This window comes from Topomyia yanbarensis, chromosome 3 (assembly GCF_030247195.1).
Source record: "Topomyia yanbarensis strain Yona2022 chromosome 3, ASM3024719v1, whole genome shotgun sequence".
In the NCBI taxonomy this organism is placed as follows: domain Eukaryota; kingdom Metazoa; phylum Arthropoda; class Insecta; order Diptera; family Culicidae; genus Topomyia; species Topomyia yanbarensis.
In genome coordinates this window covers 27,475,300-27,501,422 of record NC_080672.1, presented here as the reverse complement: position 1 = coordinate 27,501,422, position 26,123 = coordinate 27,475,300, and the positions used below count along the sequence as shown (strand labels likewise).

General features: G+C 38.6%; 1 protein-coding gene across 1 annotated transcript; it reads left to right on the top strand.

The window, feature by feature from the left end:
* Positions 1–11,466: 11,466 nt before the first annotated feature.
* On the top strand, positions 11,467–14,953 carry LOC131686848 (uncharacterized). Its single transcript, XM_058970842.1, has 2 exons — positions 11,467–12,131; positions 14,041–14,953. The coding sequence occupies exons 1-2, from the start codon at positions 11,467–11,469 to the stop codon at positions 14,951–14,953; spliced, it is 1,578 nt and encodes a 525-aa protein (XP_058826825.1).
* The last annotated feature ends 11,170 nt before the right edge of the window (positions 14,954–26,123 follow it).

The window sequence follows — 26,123 nt, the reverse complement described above, 5'->3', positions numbered from 1 at the left end:
ACACCCACACCACCCTTATACCCTACGAACTTACTGCTGGTGTTGCTGCTGCTGCTGCTCCTGCTACTGCCATTCTGCCAGGTTCGCTTACTTTGTTTTTCCAAATTAAAACACACTCACTTTCATCCAGGTGCCTTACAATGTCTTCCACAAAATACCTGACACAGCGACGCCAAAACCACACCGCCATGCTCTCTGGGGCCAAAGTGGTTCGGAAAGAAGCTTTTCCGTGCTCTTTGTCGCTGCCGGCACGGTTTCATGTTGAGATAGCGTAAATTTAGAGGTTGGTTGATGCAAATAAAAATACCGCTGTCGCTGGAATTCACCCGCTTTCGGGGTGGTCCGCCTCCCTTTGTTTGCACGACGGGGAGGTCGGCGTGCAGTCTGTGGGTGGTCAAATTTTTCAGTACGTTTTGTTGCGTTGCAGAAAAATATAGCCGCCCCAGCGTTCAAATAATGTATGGATGAGAAAATTTGAATACGAGTTTTCAGCTCCCACGCGCTCGTACGGTTTTCATAACGGATGAAAACGTTTCGTGGGTGCCAATACCGTAAATAGACACTTAAGAGCGGGTAAGACAATGGAAACTCGGTTGCACTGGTTCGGTGCCCGAAAGGCGTTGAGCAGTTTAACTTTAAATGAATCCACAAATGAGCAAAGCTTCCAGAAGCTGTAATCGCTTGATGGTTTGTGTTTTGTGTTCATTTCGTTCGTGCCATTCGAACATGGGAACCGGCAAAGGGGTCGGTCGAAAATTTGATTGTATCGGGTCGATTCGTTGCTAGAAAATAATTTTTAATTTTAGCATAGCATCTTTGAAGCGGTTTAGGTACAAAAGGTCGAAAGAAAAAGGTCGACAGGACAGAAGGTCGAAACGGACAGAAGGTCGAAATACAAAAGGTCCACGAAATAATAAGTCGAACATTGCAAATGGTGGAAAAAACGAAAGAAATTTTAGAGAATTAGAATAGTAAATAAAAGCAAAAGAGTGAGTGTAGCTTGTAACTATATGTTAAAATTAAATTTAATTTTACCTTTAGAATACTCGAGGAAAATGATAAATTAAAAATGATAAACTAATAGTTTATAAAAATCACACCATAGAACGAAAGTTTGATTCCAACTGATATTTTCCTTTTTTATAGCATGAACTGTTGTTTAAGGCGACCTTCTCCTGGATTCGCCGGAAAATCAAGCAATATTTGAGGATTTTTTGTGGAAAAATTAAAAGACCTACGAACTTCCGCTTTTGATCATTATTTATCGATAATTAGAAAATGTTTTTTTTTGAAAATTCAAAATGGCGGCTTGAAAATATCGGATCTCGTCGGCTTCTTCGCGCGAAACATCGTCCTACTTTTTTCAAGTGCAGCGCCTCTCGAAGTTAACTGAAATAAGAATTGGATATAATTCATTGGGCTAGATAAAATTTCCTATGACTTATAGCTAATTTCAGTAAATTCTCGAATATTGCTTGATTTTCCGCAGAGTCCAGGAGGTACCCTTAAATGATTATTGACCACCCGATAATTATATTCCTTTATCAAGGATACTTTTCAATTTGCGGTACAGTTTTGGATACTTTTTTCTTCTTTCAAATATGAGTTTTGCATCGAGTTTACAATGTTTCAATATAGGGATCATCTACCACAATGAAAATAGAAATAGGTCTCAAATAGAATAATCCCCACTATCACCAAAGATATCGTAATAGCAAAACGCTTCTTTGTTATAAAGTACGTACGATAGAAATATGATGCCTTTCAGTAGGACAATAGCCAACTGTATCCTGATGATAAGCAAATATTAAGCGGGTTTTCACAAATAAATCATATTTGTTTATTTCGATCCTTCAAAATACTTGTTCAAAGACTTGCCATTCGGTGTTAAGGAATGCGAAGTAGTACAGCATTCGGTACAAATATATTCAAAGTAAAGGATTTCTGGATAATATGATTCAATCAAATACACTTGTATGACAATCCCTAGAAGATTTTGAATTAACTCGTACCACCTGTTCGATTCCTTACAATATTACAGGAATGATACACCCAAATGAATGTTTATCATTTCTGATACGATTTAGCGTCAAAAGCAATAATTTGCAACAATGTCTTTCTGCAAATGAAACCTTCTTTGGTTGCTAGATTGTCGCAGTGTATAAGGCGAAGGCAGTTTGGAGCGGTTTAACCGCATAAGTGAGGTCACGGAACTGAAGCGGCGTTAATTCGGCCGCCGACCCACCGTCGAAAGCGGCGGCCCCTCGCAAGCAAACCTGTGATCTACTCGTTTGGCCGGCTTACTCAAACTTAGAGGCTATAAATTAGTTTAGGTTGGCCAAGCGCGACGATGGCACAACAGAAGCGAGATGGTGAATTGCTGGTTTATACCGTGCGTAGGAGCAGTGCCGGTAAGGTACGAAGCGTTCCATAGGGTTCTCGACCCGAATCATAGGACAGTTATCAGAAAACTGTTTTTATTAGATGGAAAAGGAATTGAAGTAGAAAAATCCTTATATTAACTTGATTTACAATTGCGCTTGTCAATGATCAATTATATGTCTTTACCAATAATGACGAATTACGCACCAACTCGAACAAATGTTGGCAGCACCCTCTTGGATTTAAATGAAATTTTCTGTACATTTGTCATAAAAAGCCACTTTGCATACTTTGTTTTTCTAAAAAAGCATCTAGACTGTCTTTTCAAAAGGGTCAAAAAAATTTACCAATTTTTTTTTTCAAATGACTACAGTCTAAAAATGACAAATCCTACAAAAATATGTTGTAGCAGTGATTTTCACAAAATTAGTCAAAATTTTGAATAAAAATATTGAAAACATTCTTCATCGACTCCTGCATTGAAAAAAATCGATTTTAAAATTTAAAATCGATTTACAAAAAAACTCCATTTTTGATTTTGATGAAATTTTGTTCCAAGATAAGTAATTATGTTCCCTACCTACCGTCGAAAATTGAAGTTGGACACTTTCAAGGAAAAAAAGTTAATTAGTTATGAAAAAACTTTTCATTGACCTGATTGATTTTTTTTTCAGTGTATTTTTATCGAAAACTAAAACAATGAAAGTCATAATCATCTCAGAATCCAATTTCCCAACTCCCAGTTGCCTGATACATGCAAAAAGTATCAGTAACGAATTTGGTATAGTATCTCGGACTGGAGTGGAACGAGGCCGAAGGGATGCGTTTAACGGAGATCTCCTACTAGAACACTTAGCCCAAGACCAGACAACATGTTTAATATCGCGATAACAGCCACCACAAGCGCAGAAACCGCTCTCCACGACCCCAATGCGCCGGAGATGGACATTCTACGTATAATGATTGTACATGACCCGAGATATCCCCCGAATGAAGTCATGACCCTTATCCATTCTCTTAGACCAAGGGTTGTTGATACATTTGGGATTCCTGAGCTTCCATCGTTCCACGAAATGTGCCAATTTTCGAGCATCCCCTGAGGAGAAATAATTAAAAACTCGTTCAAGCTACGCGATCTTTCATGAATATCACCGTGTAATGCCTTAATGTCCACCTTCTTATTATTATTCTAATCCAAGTGCCCGCCTTCTCATTACCCGGAATGGAGCACTGAGAAAAAACTCAAACTAAGGTAATCTGCTATGATTTATCACATAAAGTACTCAAAATCTCCCATGTTTTCCCCATGCAATACAAAGAGTGCTTTCCATGCTTCATCAAACGGAGAGCCTTCCGTAACTGTAACGATGAGGGCATGGTCGTTGATAGGTAAATATAAAACCATCAGTTTTGTGGGGAGAATGTTGGCAGCACAGCCTCTTTTATGATTGCACTCACCACTACTGTCGTAATAATTAGCATAAAAGCGATGCATAGCTGCATTGTTTCTCTGATGATCTATCCGTTAATCCGTCGACGGACTGGTGCCAATAATCGCGTTTTTCAGCTTTCATCAAGTTTTTCATTTGCATTTGTAGCGTCGTGTATATTGGGAAAAAATCGGGCGATCCGACGTTCAAAAGTCCCTTTCGCGTATAATTCTAAGCAATCTCTACCCACCACGAAGTAGAAGACTGTACACGGTTGTCTGCGTCGGGTACTCGTTTCATCTGACCTTTAATCGTAGTGCAAATGCATTGTGTAAAACCTGGGGGAATGTGTAGGGACTGAAATATAAGGACACTTGGGATGTTTGATGTCCCATGTGGAAATTCCTGCTAGTTTCCAAGATTACCGAGACTACTGATTTTCTACTGAAACTGATTTTCTTCTTTCGGACATTAGAAGATGTTCGCACAATGGGATGGTCAGACTCTCGCTCTTTAGTGTGCAAGGAAGCATAGAAATTAGTCGTTGTCGGTGGCGTAGCGTTTTTTGTATTTCTTATCGGAGCTTTCCTTTAAAAGAATGTTTCATTTTGTCCTTACATAATTTATATGCGGGATATGTCGAGAGATCATGCGGAGTCTCTCCACAGCAGGAAAACTTTTCATGATTCTCTTCGCATTTTTCACAGCGTACCTTGTTTATACAATAAGTCGCTTTAGGCCGAATTGTTTGCAACGACGTCATGCCTCGCGGTACAAAAAGGCGAGCAGGTTGACCCGTCCAAAAGATCAAAGTTTAGAAGAGCAGATTCGGCGAAAGGTTCGAAATGAGATTAATTTTTTTTTTCATGTACACCTTGATTTTTCCTGAACACAATTGCTTGCGAATAAGAATTTTCACTGGCCGAAGCAAAAGATTCTTGAAGAAGCGAACTCCATACTTCTCAATTATGGCCTTAATTGTTGGAGACTGCACCATCAATCTCTACCTCACGGGCGGGTACAAGCTACTTCTTCGTACACCTCCAAGTGGTATTTAGTTAAATCTCGGCTTATCTTTGCCCTCATTCAAGTTTGTTATGAATATATACCAAATTCGTTACTGATACTTTTTGCATGTATCAGCCAACTAGCAGTTGGGAAATTGGATTCTGAGATGATTAGGACTTTTATTGGTTTAGTTTTCGATAAAAATACACTGAAAAAAAATCAGTTTGGGCAAAGAAAAGTTATTTTTCAAATAACTTTTGCCCAATTTGAGTTTTTGACGCTATGTAGGGAAAATAATTACCTATTTTGGAACAAAATTTCATCCAAATCAAAGATGGTTTTTTTTTGTAAATCGATTTTGAATTTTTAAAGCGATTTTTTCAGTGCAGGGGTCGATGAAGAATTTTGTCTATATTTTTATTCAAAAATTTGACTAATTTTGTGAAAATCATTTTTTTTTTTGCAGGATTTGTCATTTTTAGACTATAGCCATTTGAAAAAAACAATGGCAAAAAAAAGTTTTACCCTTTTCAAAAGACAGTCTAGATTATTTTTGGAAAAAAAAGTATGCAAAGTGGCTTTTTGTGACAAAGTCTTCATGTACAGAAAGTTTCATTAAAATTCAAGAGGGTGCCATCAACATTTGTTTGTCGGACATTGAATTAGTCACTCCTGTAATTTTGACGGATTTCGAGAAATCGATGCTAAATGCTTTCGAGCACGAATTTCCGGAAGCCAAAAAAAGTCGGTTGCTTTTTCCATTTTTCTAAAAATGTATGGAAAAAATACAAACATCCGGTCTTGTTCTATTATTTAGAAAGGACGGAAACAACATGTATGAAGCGTACAAGCGAATTCAGGCTTTGTAATTTTTGCCAGCCGCCAATATACCACGTGGATTTTCCGTTGTCGCTGAAATCACTCCAGACGAATTGCGTGTTATTTTAGATTATTTAGAGGTGACGTACGTGCTGGGGTGGAAAAAACTGGTAAAATACCAAGTCGTATACAGCCTTTGCACTGCAGTTTGTATACCGGAATGTTGTTAACGGATTACCTAGAACCACAAACTAGGTAGAAGGTCAAAGCTGATTGGAGTGCACCACGTGAAGACACATCGAATAGATGCGGCTTGAACAAAAAACAGCTGAAGGTCGAGCGGCAGTTTATCTCGCTGGTGGTGGAAATAATAAGCGAGTTAACGATGAAGCCACGCGACTCAGGTGCTGACGTCGAAGTTCCTCGAGACAACCGGCAAACATCGCAATCGCCAAGCTAGGCATTTTTGTTAGACGACGACAACGTGCGACCCAATCGATGGCAACGTGTGACCGGATGGATGGCACCACCGCGAGGATTGCAGAGTTAGCAGTATTGAACTGTAGTTAGGGCTAATTAATTGAAATAAATTCATTCGATGTGGAACGGTAGAGTAGTGTAGTTGTATTTTTTAAAAAGAGTATCACAAACTCTTATTTTTAACTGGAGGCTCCGGCGAGATCCATCTCGTGACGGGAAGTGTATAAGTGTTCGAGTGACTTGTGAAAAAAATCTTACAACCTGGTCTCTAGAGCCAAGCAAAAAAGTGCAAAAATCTAAATAGTGGTGGTCCAAGGAGCCACATACAAGTTAAAAAACCCGACACAAAGCGAGAAGCGAGGACACCGTGGATTATCCCAATTGATAGTAGGGTCCGGAGTAGTGGATGCAACACAGCAGAGCAAAACGGAGCAACCCAAAATATCTGCCTCTTCTCCCCCGACACTTGGTGGAACGCCAAAAAGAAGACCGGATTAACTCATGCCGGCCGAACCGAGGACACGGTCCTATATGTAAGTACCAATAATTTTTTATCATTCTAAGTGTTAGTGACAAAAAAATCCAAGAAAATCCAGAGTACAGGTGTATAGCGAAAAAGTGTTAATTATCAATTTTCATTAAAAATAAATTTCCGTCAAAATTAGTAAGAAAAAATCTAGATTAAACTTTTACTTCAAAAAAATAATGGAACACCCAGCCCCAATTCCTGCGGCTGCACAGTTGACCATGCAACAATTTATTGAATTAGGAAAACTACCAGATTTCATTCGTGATTTACAAAATTTTGATGGTAAGCCAACAGAACTATTAGTATGGCTTACAGATGTTGAGGGCATTTTCTGCATGTACAGAGATGCCGGAGCCACGGAAGCTCAAATTGATTTAATTGAACGCTCCGTGAGACGAAAAATTAGAGGCGAAGCAGCCGATATTCTCAATTCGAATAACATTGTGCATGATTGGGCACAAATAAAATCGACGTTGCTTCTATATTACAGGGATAAGCGTGATATAAAAACATTGGACTTCGAACTAACAACTATTAAAAAGAACTCCATTGAAAGTTTAGGCAGTTACTACTCCAGGGTGAACGAACTACTTTCATCCATAGTAGCTCAAATTCAAACGGAGGAAAAACTGTTCCTCCATGCTAATTCACACATTGACTATTTTCGAGAAAAAGCAATAGATGCATTTATTCGAGGGTTAGAAAAACCTCTGTGTCATTTACTAAAAACATTCAATCCAAAGACGTTAAACCAGGCGTATCAGTTTTGCCTAGACTACCACAATATGGATACCAGATCGGCACCCTTTCGAAATTAACATTTCACCCCAACTCCCAAACCAAGGGATTTGGAAATCAATAGGCTTCCTCCTAGACCACCTCCAAGGAGATATCCATCTCCACCAATTCCAGCCCCAAGGAATTTTTCACAGATGCCATCATTTGGCAGGCAACACTTTCAAGCCAATCCTTTCACCCAAACCAGACCTCAGTACCAGCCTAATCCATTCCAGGCACCCCCACGGCCTTGGGCTGCGAAACCATTACCGAAACCCGAGCCGATGGATATTGACCAGAGTATGAGAACACACAATGTGGACTATGGTAACAGGTAGAGATGGTCGGGTTCGGGTTTTTGGACCCGAAACCCGGACCCGACCCGAACCCGACGGGTTTCGGGTCGGGTTCGGGTTCTGTAAATTTAAGCTTCTCGGGTTCGGGTAGGGTTCCGGGTTTTCAAATTTGCAATTCTCGGGTTCGGGTCGGGTCCGGGTTTATGAAATTTTGGACTTTCGGGCTCGGGTCGGGTTCGGGTTTTTCAAATTAGAAATTATCGGGGTCGGGTCGGGGTTCGGGTTTTGAACAAAAAAACCCATCCATTTCATGACACTGTTTGCGTCTATACACAAAACGCAGTCTTTTTTGTAGTAGTTAATTCACTACGAATGGATGACACATATAACCGTACCAAATGTTAGCACCTCTGAATCGCTAGAATTCGTCGTATTTTCTGGTGCTCAAATATTGTATTTTTTCATTCTTGCATAAAATTCCGTCTCTTCAGATTCGCAAACTGCCTGAATTGTTTAGTTTTTTAAACGAACATTCATGAAAGATCATTCAACAATACGTATTTCACATCTAAAATCTCTTTGCTTATTATTTTTCATGATAATTAATAATAAACCAAGTCAACAGGAATTTATCGGAAAATATCGGTTCAACTTTCTATAATGGAATATAAATTTCGACAAGTACTTTAAAACCGATACTTAGGCCGCGGCGACTTTTTTCTCTACGTAAACGGTTTTGTGAGATACATTCGTACCCCAGAACTAAAATCGCTCTAGTATGTCTAACTTTTATTAAATTTATAATTAAATTGGATAATTTTATTCTAAAATCATTCGTAAAGTAACCTGTTTATAAATATTCGTGTTTTGGCTATTTAATTAGGTAATATTTCATTGTGTATAGACAAGTCGTCAAAATGCTCTTTTTTCTTCATATTGCTATAACTCCGGTAGTTTCAAATCGATTTTGACCATTTATACGACGTTGTAAAGCTTATTAATTTTTTTTTCAAAAACCGGTCAAAAAGTATATTTATTCCGATACTTTTTTAAAACCAAACGCCAATACAAACGTTAAATATACAGCAATATGCAGTAACAGAGATGAAACAGGAAGGCGTCGAAGGAATAGGTAGAGCCGGTGCATGGTACGTGTATATAAAGTAAGTATGTTCCAGAGCCTGGGCTGCAGAAGATAACGAATCGAATGATGCGTCTTGCATAGTATATACAAATCATATTCACGAATGTGTTTTGACTCTTTCATCCGCAAAAGCAAAAATTACGATACCGATCCAAGCGCATTTTCTAGTTGCTTTGCTATAGTGCTTTGTTATACCAAATAACAGATACTATTATTCAGCAAAGTTGAAACTTATACAATTTTACACAAGTTTCTCGCTTACTATGTATCGATATTTCGCTTTTAAAAAAAGATGTATTTTTTTTTTGAATTATGTACACATGACAAAACACTAACGCTAAAGGTTTTGTGGGGTACATTTGTACCCCAAACAAACTTTAAGCAAGCACTGTTAAATTGGTCAAATGAAACAAATAGGTTGTACCTGCCTTCACGGAAGTTTAATAATCAAATTGGTTTATGATAAAGATTTCTTGCAATTCTTGCAATAAACTGTAACGGAAAAATAAGTATTTGGACTCATAAATTTGGTGGTACTTTGGTGTCATTGTGGCGGCTCAAATTTAAAAAGGGCACATTATTTTTTTAAAAGCAGATAGTTTATGCCAAATTTATTTTCTAGAAACTATCTTTGTTCCATCAGACCTAAACCTAGCTTCACTTCCGCCAGGTTTCGTTGTTCATGACACTCATATGGTGATGGGATAATAGCACCATTATCAAATCAGTGGTACATATATGATACAAGCACTTTCTGTCAGATTGTTCCCGGCCTAGCTGTTGCATGATCCGGATTCCTTCATGAAAATACATGAATTTCTACGAACTTAACGAAATGATCGCAAAAATTTTGTGTGTTCTGTTGAAGCCATTAACAGATTTTTAAGTTTGGAGTCGTTCCGAGAGCTCCATTGGAGATGTCGAAGCATCTCTATTGGCGCGCATACCGTATAATCTGAAGCATAAAATAACGTCAGAAAATGATTGATACCCTTCGATACAGGTTTGACCGTTCCAACCAGTAACGTGGGTGACGTCATGTAAACTGTCGAATACGAATTGCCAATTGCCATAGCTTAATTTAATACATGTAATAAACTATACGAAACTGCCTTTCAGGAATGGTTTCTGATAAAAAATCAGAAATTTTGGTCGATTACGACGGGCAAGGTTGTTGGAAACTGTGACCATTAAGCTTTCTGTTTCCCCATGAGTTTGCCGCCGATTTAACTTAATTTCCGGTTAAGATATGAATGATTTATCAAGTTTCTCAGCACGTTACAAATTTGACGTTCAATAATAGTAAATATAAATGCGGATTCTACTCGGTAGTGACTTGTTTTTCCAAATGCAGACATAACTCAATGCGTATGGTGCTACTTCAGATTCGAATGATTCTACTATTCTTAGATGAGTCAATGAGAATTAAAAATCTTCGAGATCTTTGGTTGATTCTCCGAATTTGCAAGTAGGATTCGGATCGGGCTTCTCCAATTTTAAACTTTCGGGTTCGGGTCGGGTTCGGGTTTTCAAATTTTAAAATTCTCGGGTCGGGTCGGGTTCGGGTATAAAAAAATTTTCATTCTCGGGTACGGGTCGGGTTCGGGTTTTTAAGTTTTAAAATGTTCGGGCTCGGGTCGGGTTCGGGTTTTTCAAATTTTATAATTTCGGGCTCGGGTCGGGTTCGAGTTTTTAAATTTTCATGCGCTCGGGTTCGGGTCGGGTTCGGGTTCGAAAACATTGAAACCCGACCATCTCTAGTAACAGGCCACCAATGAATCTTAAAAGACCACCGCCGATATCGGGGCAAGCATATCCGTACCCATTCAAAAAGCACGCTCATCCTATCGATACCATTTTTGAAGATCGAACAGAAGATCTCTATAATTACGAATATGATTATTACGACGATTCATATCCATATTATGATATGCAATCACCGGCAGAACCGGAACCTAAATTAGATACGCAAGAACAAGAACCGCAGCAAGATGAGGCTACAGCCACCCATTTTTTAGAATGGAACTCAAGTTGGTGAAACCTATATTGCTCTACATCAACTTGAAGACTACTAGTGGACAGTTCCCCTTTTTAGTAGATACAGGAGCAAACATTAACTTAATCAATCCAAAACTTGCCTGGGCCTACAAGGACAGCAGGCCGTATGATTTCAATGCCGAAGGCATCACTAGTGCTAACGGTAAATTTAACGCAACCTCTGCGATAGATATAAACTTTTTTTATCCGAAAATTAATTACGTTACTAAATTTCTGTTACATAAGTTCCATTCATTTTTCTACGGAATCATAGGGACAGAAATACTGAATGACTTGAATGCAAATATTGATTTTCCTAATAGGACTTTGACCTTGTATTCTGATAATCAGAAACTTGTCATTCCTCTCTGCGAATATTCTCAGACAAACTGTACTTCCAATAGCGTTTTTCGAACAGCTCATCTTACTGAAGAGGAGCAGAATCAACTAAGAGTTGTCCTCGACAGCTCAAAAGAAGTTTTTCATGAAACAAATGCAAAATTAACATGCTCAACAAACGTTGAGTGCACAATCAATACCACCGATGATATTCCAGTTCATCAGATGGTATATCCTTACCCTGCTGCCTATGCAGACGAGGTAAAAAAGCAAATCAGCAAACTCCTGGAAGATGGTATTATTCGACCATCTCGTTCAGCGTGGACGGCACCAGTATGCGTTGTACCAAAGAAACCCGATGCCTCAGGAGAGAAAAAATTCCGAATGGTGATAGACTATCGGAAGGTGAACGAGAAGACAATTCCCGATAAATATCCAATGCCCGAGATTGGGTATGTTTTAGATCAACTAAAGGGTCAAAAATACTTCACCACCCTTGATTTAGCGTCTGGATTTCACCAGATTAAAATGAGGGAGAAAGATATCGAGAAAACGGCTTTCGCCATCAACAACGGGAAATATGAGTTCACTCGAATGCCGTTCGGCTTGAAGAACGCTCCTGCGATCTTCCAGCGGGCAATTGACGACGTGCTAAGAGATCACATAGGGAAAATATGCTATGTGTACATCGATGACGTCATCGTGTTTGGAAAGACCCTAAACGAACATTTGAAAAATCTTAAAATAATTCTAGAAACACTAAATAATGCAAATCTCAAGATTCAGTTGGACAAATGCGAGTTTTTGCATTCTGAAATAGAATTTTTAGGATTTATTATCGGTGCTGAAGGAATCAAACCTAACACTAAAAAAATTGAAGTTATCAATAGGTACCCAGAGCCTAAGAATCTCAAAGAGCTTCGTTCCTTCCTAGGAATGATGAGTTATTATCGAAGATTTGTAAAAGACTTTGCGAAAATCGCAAAACCTCTTACAAACCTTCTTCGGGGGGAAAGAAATCCCTCATCAAATAGAAAAATTTCGCTCTCGAGTGATGAAAAACGATGCTTCGACAAGTTGAAGAACGTATTAAAATCGTGTGACGTTCTCATTTACCCAGACTATGGGAAACCTTTTATTCTCACAACGGACGCATCTGATTTCGCTATAGGTGCTGTCCTATCCCAAGGTGACATCGGCAAAGACAAACCGATTCACTTTGCTTCCAGAACTTTGTCTTCAACGGAAGAAAAATACTCTGTGCCAGAGAAGGAAATGTTAGCGATCTTCTGGTCTTTGCAAGTATTTAGAAACTATTTATACGGGGCGAAGTTTAAAATTCTAACTGATCACCAACCGTTAACGTTTGCTTTATCTCCAAAAAATACAAATGCAAAACTCAAAAGATGGAAGGCATATTTAGAAGAGCATGATTATGAAATAGTGTATAAGCCAGGAAAAGCAAACGTGGTGGCAGACGCCTTAAGCAGAATTGTATGCTCCCTATCAGCAACCCAACATTCAGCCGAAAATAGCGACGACTTTTATACACCTTCGACTGAATCGCCAATCAACGTATTTCGTCATCAAGTGGTAATAAAGAAAGGACCTGATAAAACAATAACAGAAACCCCATTTTCAGGATACACAAGAATTACAATTTATATAAATGAAATTAACGATGATTCATTATTACAGGTACTAAAAAACCACTTTAACTATTCTAAAGTAAATGGTTTGTTAACAGATGAGAACACAATGGGAAAAATGCAAGAGGTCTATAAAAGACATTTCGGACAACAAAATCTGTTAACGATTCGTTTCACTCAGAATATGCTTGAAGACATAACTGAGGAAGATGACCAATGGAATATCATCCGCACTGAACACTACAGAGCCCACAGAGGTGCACAGGAAAATAAACAGCAAATATTTCGAAATTATTTCTTTCCAAAATTAGCTCAAAAGGTAGGAGATTTTATCACTAACTGTCAGATTTGTCATGAGTGCAAATATGATGGAAACCCGATAAAGTTTCCTATACAAGAAACACCAATTCCAAAGGCTCCATTTGAAATAGCGCACATCGACATTATGTTTTTAGAGAGTCTTCACTTTTTGACATATGTCGACAAATTTTCAAAATTCGCTCAAGTCACACAAATCGAATCAAGAGCAGCCGTCGACCTCATACCAGCAATAAAGGATATTCTCTTAAAGTACAAAGCACCAAACACACTTGTGATGGATGGTGAAAAATCCTTTATGACGGGAGAGATCGTTAATTTTTACAACATACACAAAATCAACCCATATGTAACCGCCACCGGACGGAGCGAAATGAACGGAACCGTTGAACGTTTCCACTCAACGCTCCTAGAAATTTACCGAATAACAAAAACTGAAAATCCGAATCTCTCAACTCCAGACCTGATCCAACTATCCGTACAGAAATATAATTCTTCTATTCACTCCTCCACAAATTTCACTCCTTTGGAAATAATTCTTCCCTCTCCTCGTACACCGGACATTATCGAAAAGACTTACAGAAACCTACTACGAACCCAGAAAAATGCGTTGGAACACCATAATAAAAAAAAGAAACCTGTACCGATCGAAGAAAATCAAGACGCATACGAGACGACCCGACAAAGACTTAAACACAAGAAAAGGTTCAAAAAAATAAAAATTTCGAAAGTTAACAAAAGCACAATTACGACTGACGATAACCGACGAATCCACAAAGACGACCTGAAAATTAGGAAAATATAAAACGTGACTTCTACTTCTACGTTTCAGACTACTACTGCTATTATGTATTCAACCAGACCAACTTCAATCGATACAAGATGTGACACTCGACTTACGGGACGTAGGACGTCAACCAGTCATGATCTTCGATCAAGGCGAGGCACGGATCAAACTTGACCACACATATTACATTCATCACTTCAATCTAACGACTATTAGAATGCAAGTAAAAAGCCTTAGAGATCAGTTTGAAAACTTTAGCAGAAATCAATTTTCCGACTTAATAATAGAAAAATTTAACGAAATAGATTTTGCATTAAAAAGCATAGACCCTATCAGACGTCATAAACGTTGGGATAGCTTAGGCACAGTTTGGAAATTTATAGCTGGCAGTCCAGATGCCAATGATTTGAGAATCATCAATTCTACCATAAATAATTTAATTATGAACAATAATGAGCAGATCAGGATTAACCGTGAGATAAACCTACAATTGAAGGAAGCAATGTTTGAAACGAAAAAGGCAATCAATCTGTTTAACACAAGATCAGCCGAAACTTATTCCACTAAGATTTTATTTCATTTAAACTACTTATCAAAGAAATTGAATCAGATAATTGATACAATCTTGTTGGCTAAATTAGGAATAGTAAACGAAAAAATTCTGAGCCAACGTGAAATTGATATTTTAATCAATGATTTAGCTAGGGAAAATATAACGGTTCATACTGCTCTGGAGGCAATGAATTATGCGACGACATCAGTGGCAACGAACAGTTTGGAAATTGCACTCATAATAAAAATGCCAAAACTCGACCCGAGAATATTCAACAAAATACGTCTATACCCAATCATTCACAAAAATAAGCAAATTCATATAGATCATCGATTTTATCTAACTCACAAAGACGAGATTTACTCCATAAACTCAGTCGAACCTACTATATTCGACGATTTTTAAAATACAACTTTTACTAAAATTCATTCTCTTTATTTCGATTATGCGGATTACTTATTCTAAAAGTTGTCATAGCAAACCACTCAAAAAAAAATTGCGAAGGCATACATACATGAACAAAAACGCTGTCCGGTCAAATACTTCACCAGACACACACATATTTATTTATTTACTTTTCGAATTTTCTACTGCAAGCAGCGAATCCAGTGTAACGCGGCTTTGCCGCTTAACCGAGGCCAAGGATCCGAAGCAGCGCAAAGCTGCTGAGGATCCGCTGGTTGAAGGGGCCGCCGACCCACCGTCGGAAGCGGCGACCCCCTGCAAGCAAACATGTGATCCACAAGTTCTTTTGTTTCTCCACAAAATGAAATTAGGTGTGCTAAAATCCGACCAAAATCAAAACATTCAAAAGTCCGGACATTGCTGCGATTAAACTGCTGTTAAAAATCATGTTCTCATCCAATTATCTTAAAATTCATGAGAAATTTAGGAAAAATATAAAATATCAATATTTTAAACATAACTTTTTGAGATTTTGACCGGGAACCAGGAATGCCAGGTGCACAGATTAATCTGTGTTTCACAGCACATATATTTCTCAATCTTTTGTTTGTTTGACCTTGTGCAAAAACTAAAAAAGGTTGCGCTTCTGGTTTTGAGGCAGAACTTTCACTGAGATTTAAATATGCTGCGCACCTGGCATCCCTGCTGGGAACTACCGATATCTCTCACAGTGTCATTAGCCGGGGATAGTACAATCTACGGTAAGTCGTGCTTTGAGATGGTATAACAAACGATTGACCGTCGATACAAAGGAAAAAGAGGTCAAAATGGATCTCCACACAGTGAGAAGGATCTCAGGCGGGTTGTCTGTTGTCCAAGATGCAAAAAACATGCAGGACTCTACACGTACAATATTCAAATCGCGCTAAACGAAGGAATAATGTGAGGAAATTACGTGCGCGGAAACTCTACACTCAAATTTTAATAAAACCGCAATGCCTTGTTATGGATGACGGGATTTTTATGAAAGCAAATGTCCGACAGGTTCCTTTTCTTTACCCTTTCCCTAAGAATCTTTATTCCCTAAGAATCTGGCAAGCAAAAGATGTTTATGTTTGCTAAAAATGCATGATTTGGTAGGCAATTTGTTCGTGTGGAAAGCGGAGTACCCCGTTCCTATCAACCGAAACGGCCAGTAGATAAGTGTACTTGAAAAAAAAAATCCTTCAAAAGCATCTACTTCCTTCTGAGATATCAAATTGAAGCACGGAAAAAATCAATAATATGTTTTATTTTATTCTCTGAAAGTTTGAAAACGATGGTGAATTTTGACGAACGTTTTCTCGTGAAGCCATTTGATTCCGTACACCCTTCAATACGCACGTTTGAAATTCTCTATATAAGAGAATTACATTTATACAAACGTAATGATTTTAAGCGATTTTTTTTGTAAGCTAATGAAATGGAGATAAATTTTAACTAGGTAATAGACCCCACACCATGCTTATCTTTCAACCCACTCGGGCTAAAAGTGTAACGCCGGCCATGGCGTTAACTATTGCTGGGGTAGCGAAATACTGCATCAATTGGTACCGGATGGCAGGGAGCTTCATCTAGAGAAGTATTCTGGTGGCGTAGGCGGAGCACTTGCTTGTTCGGGCGATAACGATGCCAGAGCAAAAAAAAATCAACCGATCGCTCTACTCACTGGAAGAATTTTGAGCGGCCTAAAATAAGCATGAAATGAACCGAAAGTGTTACTTTCTATGAAGGGTGCGCTAGCAATTTTACTTGCGCGTCCTTTGTTCACCTTCCTTGTTAGCATACGACCACATATCCAACCTTAACTTCACTAATGTCGCTTCCGCTCAAAGTGAAACCGAGTCAGGCTCCAACCCCAACCGCTGTCAAAATGTATGAACTGACAGCTGAACTGTTGGGGCAAAAACCCGGATCAAGTAAAAACGACATAAAGCGGCTCATGCCCCGGTTGCTCCGTGAGGAGATAAGGAATAGGAGTTCTGTATCACAGGTTAATTGTCACATTGTTTGACCACATCTTGTACATTGTACAATGATACAGCTTTGGCACCCTGGAATTTTTCGACAATTTACATGGAAAAAATCTACTTGCTCGTACTGTTGACGCAAGGTCGCATTTTATACATGAGATTACGACTGAAAGTGACTCTTTGAAAGATGATTTTGCCATTTTCCTGTCGGCAATCCCCGCTCAGTTATAATACGTGTGCCACAATTATGCCAGTATTATAATCAAACTGTTGATTCTTTGCCACGAATGCATGTTCAAGGAATTGACGCCTATCACGACATATTACAGTTTAATTTACCGCACAGCAAAAAAGTTTTTCGAATTCGCCTTCAAACACCAGCGTTAATCTTCTACTGGACTATTCATTTTCACACTATGATGGTGGTTTGACAATTCTGACAAAGAGGCTTCACGAATCGTGAACAGGTTCTATTTTCTTGGGTTTGGCGAATTCTTGCTGTTGCAGGTGTAGACGATGACTTCAAATAGCACGGGCAACCTACGCTTCTTTTCCGAATCTGTTGGTTTGCGATTGATGTGGAAAACTCTTCGAGGGTTGGTATGCAGCTTTCAAACCCTCTTAGAACTCCAACGGAATGATAACAATTCTATTGACAAATAGTAAATGATCCAACGAAAATGCTTATTCCAAGTAATCTTCCATAGATCCCGCAAGGTCCGTTCCCAGCTGGGAGCTCCTTGGAGGCACATTCTCCGCTCTCGATTTCAGGACACTAGCAACCCTCCTCGAAAATTCAATGACGGAACCAATGCCGAACGCCTGTTGGACAGGGTTGCAACTCCCGGTGTCTTGATACTTTAAAAATCTTCTTTATGGCCCCTTTAAGAATTCGTTGTCGATGGGTTCATTTCTTTATGGCCAGCCAGACCCGTGCTTTCTCCTTGTACCCCCTTTAATTCAACACTCTCCCGCAAGTATTTACATCACTTGTAGCGCAAAGACACAAAATTGACTGAGCGAAAATTTTACGCGTATACCGGCGATGCCTACTGCGATCAATTTTCAATTCAAGTTTTCGGTCTAAACTTGATGCATCTAAAGTAATAAAATGCTTTGGATTTGCAAAGAACATATCGCATATGTACCAGTTTTTGTTTAATTTCTTTGTGTTGGCATATTGTAGATTTATAAATATTCCCTTGCTTAAATTTCATGATCACTTTCGATAAAACATTGCAATCCACAGTGATCAAAATGAGCAAATTCATGCCTTTAATTATTTTGTGGCTAAACTATAGGGTTTTGAGTTTTGGTGATTTCAGACAAGTTTTTGGAGTTATTAAGGCGGATTTTTTGAAGTAGACGGTCATGTTCTAAAATGAAGTGTAAAGGCAGAAAATGTTAATTTAAGTAACTTAACTGAGGATACTAACTCTCTATATACAACCGATTCGTTGTTATGAGAAGTTTTCGTTAGCACACCTTAAAAATCTGTTTTTTGGAAATAACTTTTGCCATATTGATTTCTCTAAAACAGTGTTCTCTGCAAAGTTTTAGATATTGTAAAACGCCACAACTTTGTTGAATATTTTAAGACGCTCCGATGCTTATATAAAAAGTTAGCGATGTTTCTTTGATTAAAAATGTCATATTTCTTAGCCAGTTTTCTAAAAAAGTTGCAAAAATATGCAGGTGATTTTGTATTGTCTTGAAAGTACTATCAATCTACTGCAAAGTCCTGAAGGAATGGTTAGTATCCGTTGGTTTTCAAGAATGTTGCGCACAAATGAAATGGAGAGTATTTGAGTTCTAACGGCGTTTATATTCTAAGCCGTGTGGTGTCCGGCGGGCTGAAATCTTTTTGCACTATTTCAGCCAAGAATAGAACTGGGAACTGCTCCCATGTCGTAAGAGGCGACTAACAACATGCTAGGAGTTCCTAGGTCGAGGTATTGCTCCGTACCGAAGACTTAACCTGGACGGACCTTAAGGTTTTCCATATTACCCTCTTTCCATTCTGTATTTAGTGAATCACTGACATATACTCACCTTTTCTGATTCTCCATTCTCGATTGTGTACCAACGTTTTAAGTTTCTTCTGGCGGTTGTATATTAACCGTAAAGGACGAAATCTAATTCTACACTAAGTAACAGAATATATTAATATACCGGCACTTCCACGCCTAGCTTTAACTTCCAAAGCTTTGGTTTAAAAACCGTTTTTAAAAAAGGAAACTTTCAACATTTCTTTATTGAATTGGCCTAAGATGGAGCTGCCGAATTGCACAAAAAGTTTTTTATGTTGGAAGCGATCTGTAGATGTGTTAAATTAGGTATTTTTTAATAAATCTGAAACCGTCTACCGACAAATCTACATTTACGAATACCTCCAAAAGTGACTTCTTGAGGTCTCATGAAGGCCTAACACAAGCTTTATTATACTTTTGCTTTCCCAAACAGTGATAAAAATCTTAACATTCCAGAACTTCACTTTGTCAGAAAATGTAGGGCCATCGAAGCTAAAACTTCGTAAAATCGCACTCCTGGTCCTTTTTTCAAAATCATCCAGTGCAGTACTCTACGTCACTCGTTCGAATTTGCACCGCTCATATGGTAGTCGGTATTTGCTAGTATTGCTGTTCTCCCATCCATTCTTCTGAATCACCGAGGGATCCCCTGTCGTAGTGTTTATTATATTTGTTACGCATTATAAACATGTCGTTTGCAATTTGTATGTAACCCAATTATGGGAACGTGTCTGATAGGGAGAGTGGAGATGCCAACTTGTCATTAACATTTCGCAGTGAATTTTTTCACATTCATTTGGGATATCTTTTATACATTTGTGCGGTTTCTTTGTACTGCAAACTTTGAAAATGATTATTGAAGTGTTAATAAGAAGCATTCCTCCCGATGGCCGGCTGTTCGGAGTTCAAAGTGTTCGTTCCGAATTCTCGGAATTTGATCGCGAGCGACTTCGTACATATTGCTAAGATCATATTGTCTATAGATGAATAGACCGCTATCATATTCCACGCGGCTTTATCCTTTCATTACGCTCCAGGGAAGAATAATTTTTAAAATGCCTATTTGTATGGATTCATATTTCTACTGGAGGTAGCACACCCGAAAACTTTGATCTAAAATGAAAAGACATAGCGTGTGGGTACTTAGCTAAATCACAATATCTACCAAGATATATCCTGATTCATCTCCCTACCTACTAACACCAATCCTATCCTGTGACACTTGTGGACGATGCAAATTCCTCGGTCATAATAGTCACAAGTGTTGAACTAACATTCCTTCCCATCCCAAAGTTGACCTGCATGGGCGTGGCCATCTACGTTATTGATCATACTATAATCTTAGTCTCTTTAGGTTGCACGTTGAGTATGATGAACTACTCCCAAGTATCATACAATTGGTTCAATATGCAATTTCAACAGGCTTTGATCAATCACGGGAAACTCACGGGCGGCCAACTAAGCTAAGCTAAGCTAACGGTGTTTATATTCTATTCAATCTTAAATAATGGGAAAGTAGCAAAGGTCTACAATAGAATGCTGATGATCTAGTTATCTTATCCTCTTTCGATGAACTGTTGTCTGCGTTGTTATGCAAATTTTTATTTGGATCATCCTCGGTTTTACTCGAAAACTGCAACAACTTACGTTTACCAATTTCGACGACAAACAAAATCGCTAACTAATAAACGGCTACATGAAAATACTTGAAAAACTGAAAACATACTGGAATCAAATACAAAAACATATTTGTATTTGCTGGAATGCCTAACATAAATTTTATTGTCAGTAATATATAGATCAAATAGAATAGAAGAATTCGATGAACAATGAATATCGAAGTTGCTTTATTTCAATTTTGCACTTATACATGGTTTACAATATACCAAGCAAATATTCATGTAAATATCGACTAGGGGGGTAAGACATTAGGTTCATTCGGTGAAAATTGTTTTTAATAGATTTTGATGATACACAAAGTGTTAGTCAATTTCCATATAATAATGCAACATTTGAACATAATTTCTCTAATTTTCGTGGCAAAATATTGAAAATAATTGAGAGTGAATCTGTGGAGGAGACTTTAAGAAAATAGGTGTACATCATAACTCAGAATCTACTGGACCAATTATTTCAAAATTGCGTACAGTACTTATTTACACAATTTTCAATGGAACTACGAGCACTTTTTGTTAAATTATGGTATTACTTTTACAATAACTCATTAATTGATTAAAATAACTAAAATAATTTTGAATACAGTACATACAAAAAGGTTGATTATAATGAAGCCAGATAGCGCTGAAGAAAAAACTCAAATGCCCGCCGTTTCATTCTTTTATAACATTCTTGGATACTAACAGATACTAACCACTCCTTTAGGATTTTGTAGTAGATTGCTAGTACTTTCAAGATAACATTATTTGATTTGCATATTTTTGCAACTTTTTTAGAAAACTTGTTAAGAAATATGACATAAAAGAAATATGGCAGTACGACAAAAGTTATTTTGAATAAACTGATTTTATGTGGTTCATTGGAAAACTTCTCATAACAAAGAAACGGCTGTAGATAGAGAGTTAGCATCTTCAGTTAAATTGCTAAAAATAACATTGTCTGCAACTTTGCTGAAGACTCAAACTGTCCATCTACTTTCAAGAAAAAGTTATATTTAAAAAATGCCTTTATATTTCATTTTGGAACATGGTCGTCCACTTCTGAAAATCTGTCTTAATAACTCTAAAAACTTGTCCTAAGTCACTAAAACTCAAAACCGTATGGTTTAGCCGCAAAATAACTGTGCAATCGTGTGAATGACAAATAGGAATCTCTTCTTAAGTGGTGTATTTGAATTTCGGTTACATTTACCTGTAGAAATCCAATAAATACCTCCACCAAAACAAATCACTGATATTACAAACTCCCCGTGCATCACGACTTACAATTTACTTGCTGGTGTACCCCCTGAAGCAAAACCGCAACCCCCGCTATCGGCAGTCTATTGTTAGTGTGAATTGACCGATTTTGATGGCAATCTACCTAACCTGCATCAGACGCTCTCCAACGACATGCTATTGTTCAATTTTTCAAAATGTTCTCCTTTCGAAAGCACCCCGAATTGCATGTTTACGCCCAATTTAATATGTAGAAGAAGAAAAAAATGAGGCTCACTACTGCTTTCATGTACTACATCAAATCAAACCCGATTTCTCGCCGGGATACCCCGGTGATTGAATGTCCGTTGGCACAGTTTGCCGGTGAGGTGAAACATTTCCCGCCGTCACCCAAATTTACGAGCTTCGCGTGCAAATTTGCATCATAAGTTAGACCACAGATTGCAGATGTGCGGGATTGTTTTCGGAATACGTGTGAGCCTTTGCAAATTTTATTTTTCTATGAATGGAGCGACTGAAACGTACTTAGCAAGCGTTTCTAGGTGGCGCAGCGCTTGACGCTATGTACACACTCAACAGGTTTTATTCATCGCTGAGTGATGATGAGTAGTTCAAACATGAGTAATGGAATCGTCTGCCAAAGTAACTTGCAAGGTGGGCATTGAACTGTTTTTGGTTAAAATCTACCCAATTCAACTAAAACTGGGAATCAAAATGGGTAACATCCGTTGAGAAAGTCACTTTGACAATCAACAAACGTTTTATCAAATAGTTTTGAATATTGGGCAGGAGTAGCAACCACTTTGAGATCGCAGTTACCCAGTTTTTAAATAATTCCGCATTACTCAGAAATTGAGGAGAATTAGTTGGGTGTAATAATCGAATAGATGTAGTAATCTACTGATGTCCAACGTGTTTCGATAGAACAGTTTATATAGATGTTTAAACAAATTTTGTGCTAAGCTAAACACGTCTGTTATGTGTGGTTTAGGCTATAATTGCTTTCCCACCACTACGGGGTGCGAGCTGTTAATCTAATATTGACCTTAGCTGTGGCAGCCCCGAGGCACGAATTGATCTCGCAAATTACGTTGTCTTTACAGAGCACACGATTCTGTCCTAAAATTACGCTTCTCCGTGCCTAAGCTGGATTACAGGCCACACCAGCAATTAAAACGTTGGTTTGTATCTCTTAAAAGTGTGGCAACTGTGTGAATCGGGGCACTGCCGAAAATCCACCCTGCTGCTAGAGGCGGCGGTATACGTGCGGAGGGGAAATATAAAATCTAACCCAACCAGCAATTCAAATTTCAGTATGTAGTTGGAAAACCGAGCAGGGATTGATATTATCTGATCCAGGCTAGTCGGAAGTCATTTAGCGTTGAGTCGAGTACTGCGGTCGGGGCTTTACCCGGTTCAACGAAGCTGCACACTGGTACCCACCATGATGTAGGACGTACAGGTTCGAAAATAACAAAACAGGCGGCTGGTCGGTTGTTTGGGAGTGGGGCGTTGAAATTTTATCGCAGTTTTATGTTTTGCGACACCCGGAAGCAATTTGCGAATGCAACCTGCATCAATAAAGCAACACAGAGAGAAAGGAAGAGAGAGAGAGAGAGAGAGAGAGAGAGAGAGAGAGAGAGCCACAGCGTGATTGTTTTGAATTAATTAAATTAATTGAAACGTTGCTCAGTGGGCATGCTAAACAATTGTAGCAATTTCGGGATTGATGCTGCAGTGCAGATTTGCTCCATACGTCAGCTGCCGTTGTTGTTGATGAGGTTGCAGTTTATCTCGGCTTAATTAGTCTGTTCCCCGAAAATGTTATTGATATGAATGTTTGAAATTTTCGTGCAAGCAGAGTTTAAAATATGGGCGCCCATTGTTCAAAATCAACACGTTTCAGTAGCAGGCCATGCCGATCATAGTGGTGGATTGTGTTTCGTGTGTAAATTGTTCCGCAAATTAATTTGTTTACCAGTTTATTACGTACCTACATACAGTTTTGCAAAGTCGATAAAGTGTTTGCCTACGGCAACCGTGTTAAACGAAATAGGCGAATTTCAAACCTGTCCGATGCGATTCAACACAGTACAAGTGATTGATGTCTATGACGCTTTATATTTCTTCCTGAAAGAAAACACTCCTGACGTGATGCACGCAACCTACCCAGTGTTATGTTGGTTCATGAGTAAGGCGTTAGAAAATGAACGGTTTGGTTCGTACGTTTGTACATAATAATCCTCTAGTGAAAGATATGCAAACGTGCCATAGTTTAGTCGTGTCACTAATTTAGTGTCGGATTCTTGCGTTGCGTTGTGTTGCGTTGTGACGATGATTTTGGCGGATTGCACACTGACTTCATCATGTTTGACTGCTGATTATCTAATAAGAGTTGCTTAGGAAATGGTAAGTAGGAATTCATACCAATCCGACCCATATTAAAACCTCAACAGCATGATAGCCATCATTGCCGGCCGCCCTCATCTTCATCGTTCACGGGGAAGGATAAAGGATAAGGTAGACAGGAAGTGTTGATGCTCCACCTACTTAACGGAAGGACGACGATTCATCAGACTCTTCCATAGGTGTCGCGGAGTTGGTAGTTTGGAAGGGTATCAGGTCTAGGATTCGCTCCAAGCAAGCGATGCGACCTATAAAGCATATTTTATTAGGTAGTTGTTTAGTTACTCTTCGAGTGCACGATCACTCGAAAAAGAGAAGATCTTGTTTAGTTTTTGGTTCTTTTTAAACTCTTGGCAGCCGGCTACCGAGAGTATACTATATTCCCTAAACGAAAGCAATTTGAACTCCCCACAGCCGACCGTGGGAGTATTGCCTAGAAAAGCTAATCTTATCTGCGTAATGGGCCGGATCACTATTTATTGCAACAGTATTTGGACAGAATTCGCTATTTCTTCTCTACGATATATTTATTGGCTTGAAAACTAACGAGTGATAACACACTACACAGGCCAAAATAGCGCGAGATGTTATAAATCAAGGAAAGTATTTCTTATTTTCTATATCGGATTGTTTGTGGAATATAAGTATACGAGCAATAATAACGAACACTGAAGGGAAATATAAAGGATTGTTAACCTGATGCACGGGCTTGTTAGCAATAACGGGGCTTGAAATTAGGTTCATAAAAACAAACGCGGCGAATTTTCAATACGTATTGACCCGTGATCATTGATACTAGTCAGATTAGTCGTATTGGTGCTAAATTTAATCAACTATTCATTTTTACGGCAATGTTTTCTCGACTAGATCTGTTCGCACCCTCTCGTTCTGCTACTATCGGCAGAAGGCTGATAGCACCCAGTCGTCGCCGGTCTAAGAACCAAATGTCATCAATAGACTTAGACTCGCGTGGAGGCATGAGATAGGAAATTTGTGAGAATTTTGTTATCCCACCGTTTGACGACCTTGAAAAATAAAATGTAATCTTTTAATAGTTTTAGTAGTAGTAGTAGTATTCCTTGAAGTTTAAGTTAGACTCAAGAACAATTCCTAAATCCTTCACGAAAAATTCTCGTCTCAGGACAGTTCCCGAATTATTGTAGCCGAATGTAACTAACGAGCACTTGCGGGTGAAAGAGATGACAGAACACTTTGAAGTGGGTTTTTTAATTGGATGAGCGGGTACAAGATGACTTCCCAGCAGGCCCGATGAGAGCGGGGGGGGGGGGGGGGTCAGCCAGGGCAATTGCCCTGGGACCCGGGTCCTAATTGGGGGCCAATCTAATTTTATTTTCAGATAAAAATGCGGTTATCTGAAAATAAAATTGGATGGACTTACGATGGGCTACAAATTCTGGTATTCACAGAATAGCAATAAAAATAGTCATTGCATTTTTTGTATTCACTAACCTTATTAAATGGTTAAACGATGAAAACGGGAAAAATTCAAATTTTGGCGTTTGTTAAAACTAACGTGCTTATGAAAATTGTCTACTTTATGTACATGGTAAAAAACGAGTTTTTATTGCTTGAATCAAGGGAATACACTAAAAATATTAAAAAGCCAACCCAAAGTGTTTTCGATGAAAGCAATAGAGCATCAAACAGGAATGCAAGTGCACGAACGAGCATATCTGTCCTCTTCTGCAATCGCTTCTTTGCTTGTGGTTGTTGGCTTGGAGACACAGGGCGCAATTGTTGTTGAGCGAATTTTTGTTCTTGTCAATTACGCAGATATTGGTTTTGTAGCCGTTTGTGTTTCGCTGCT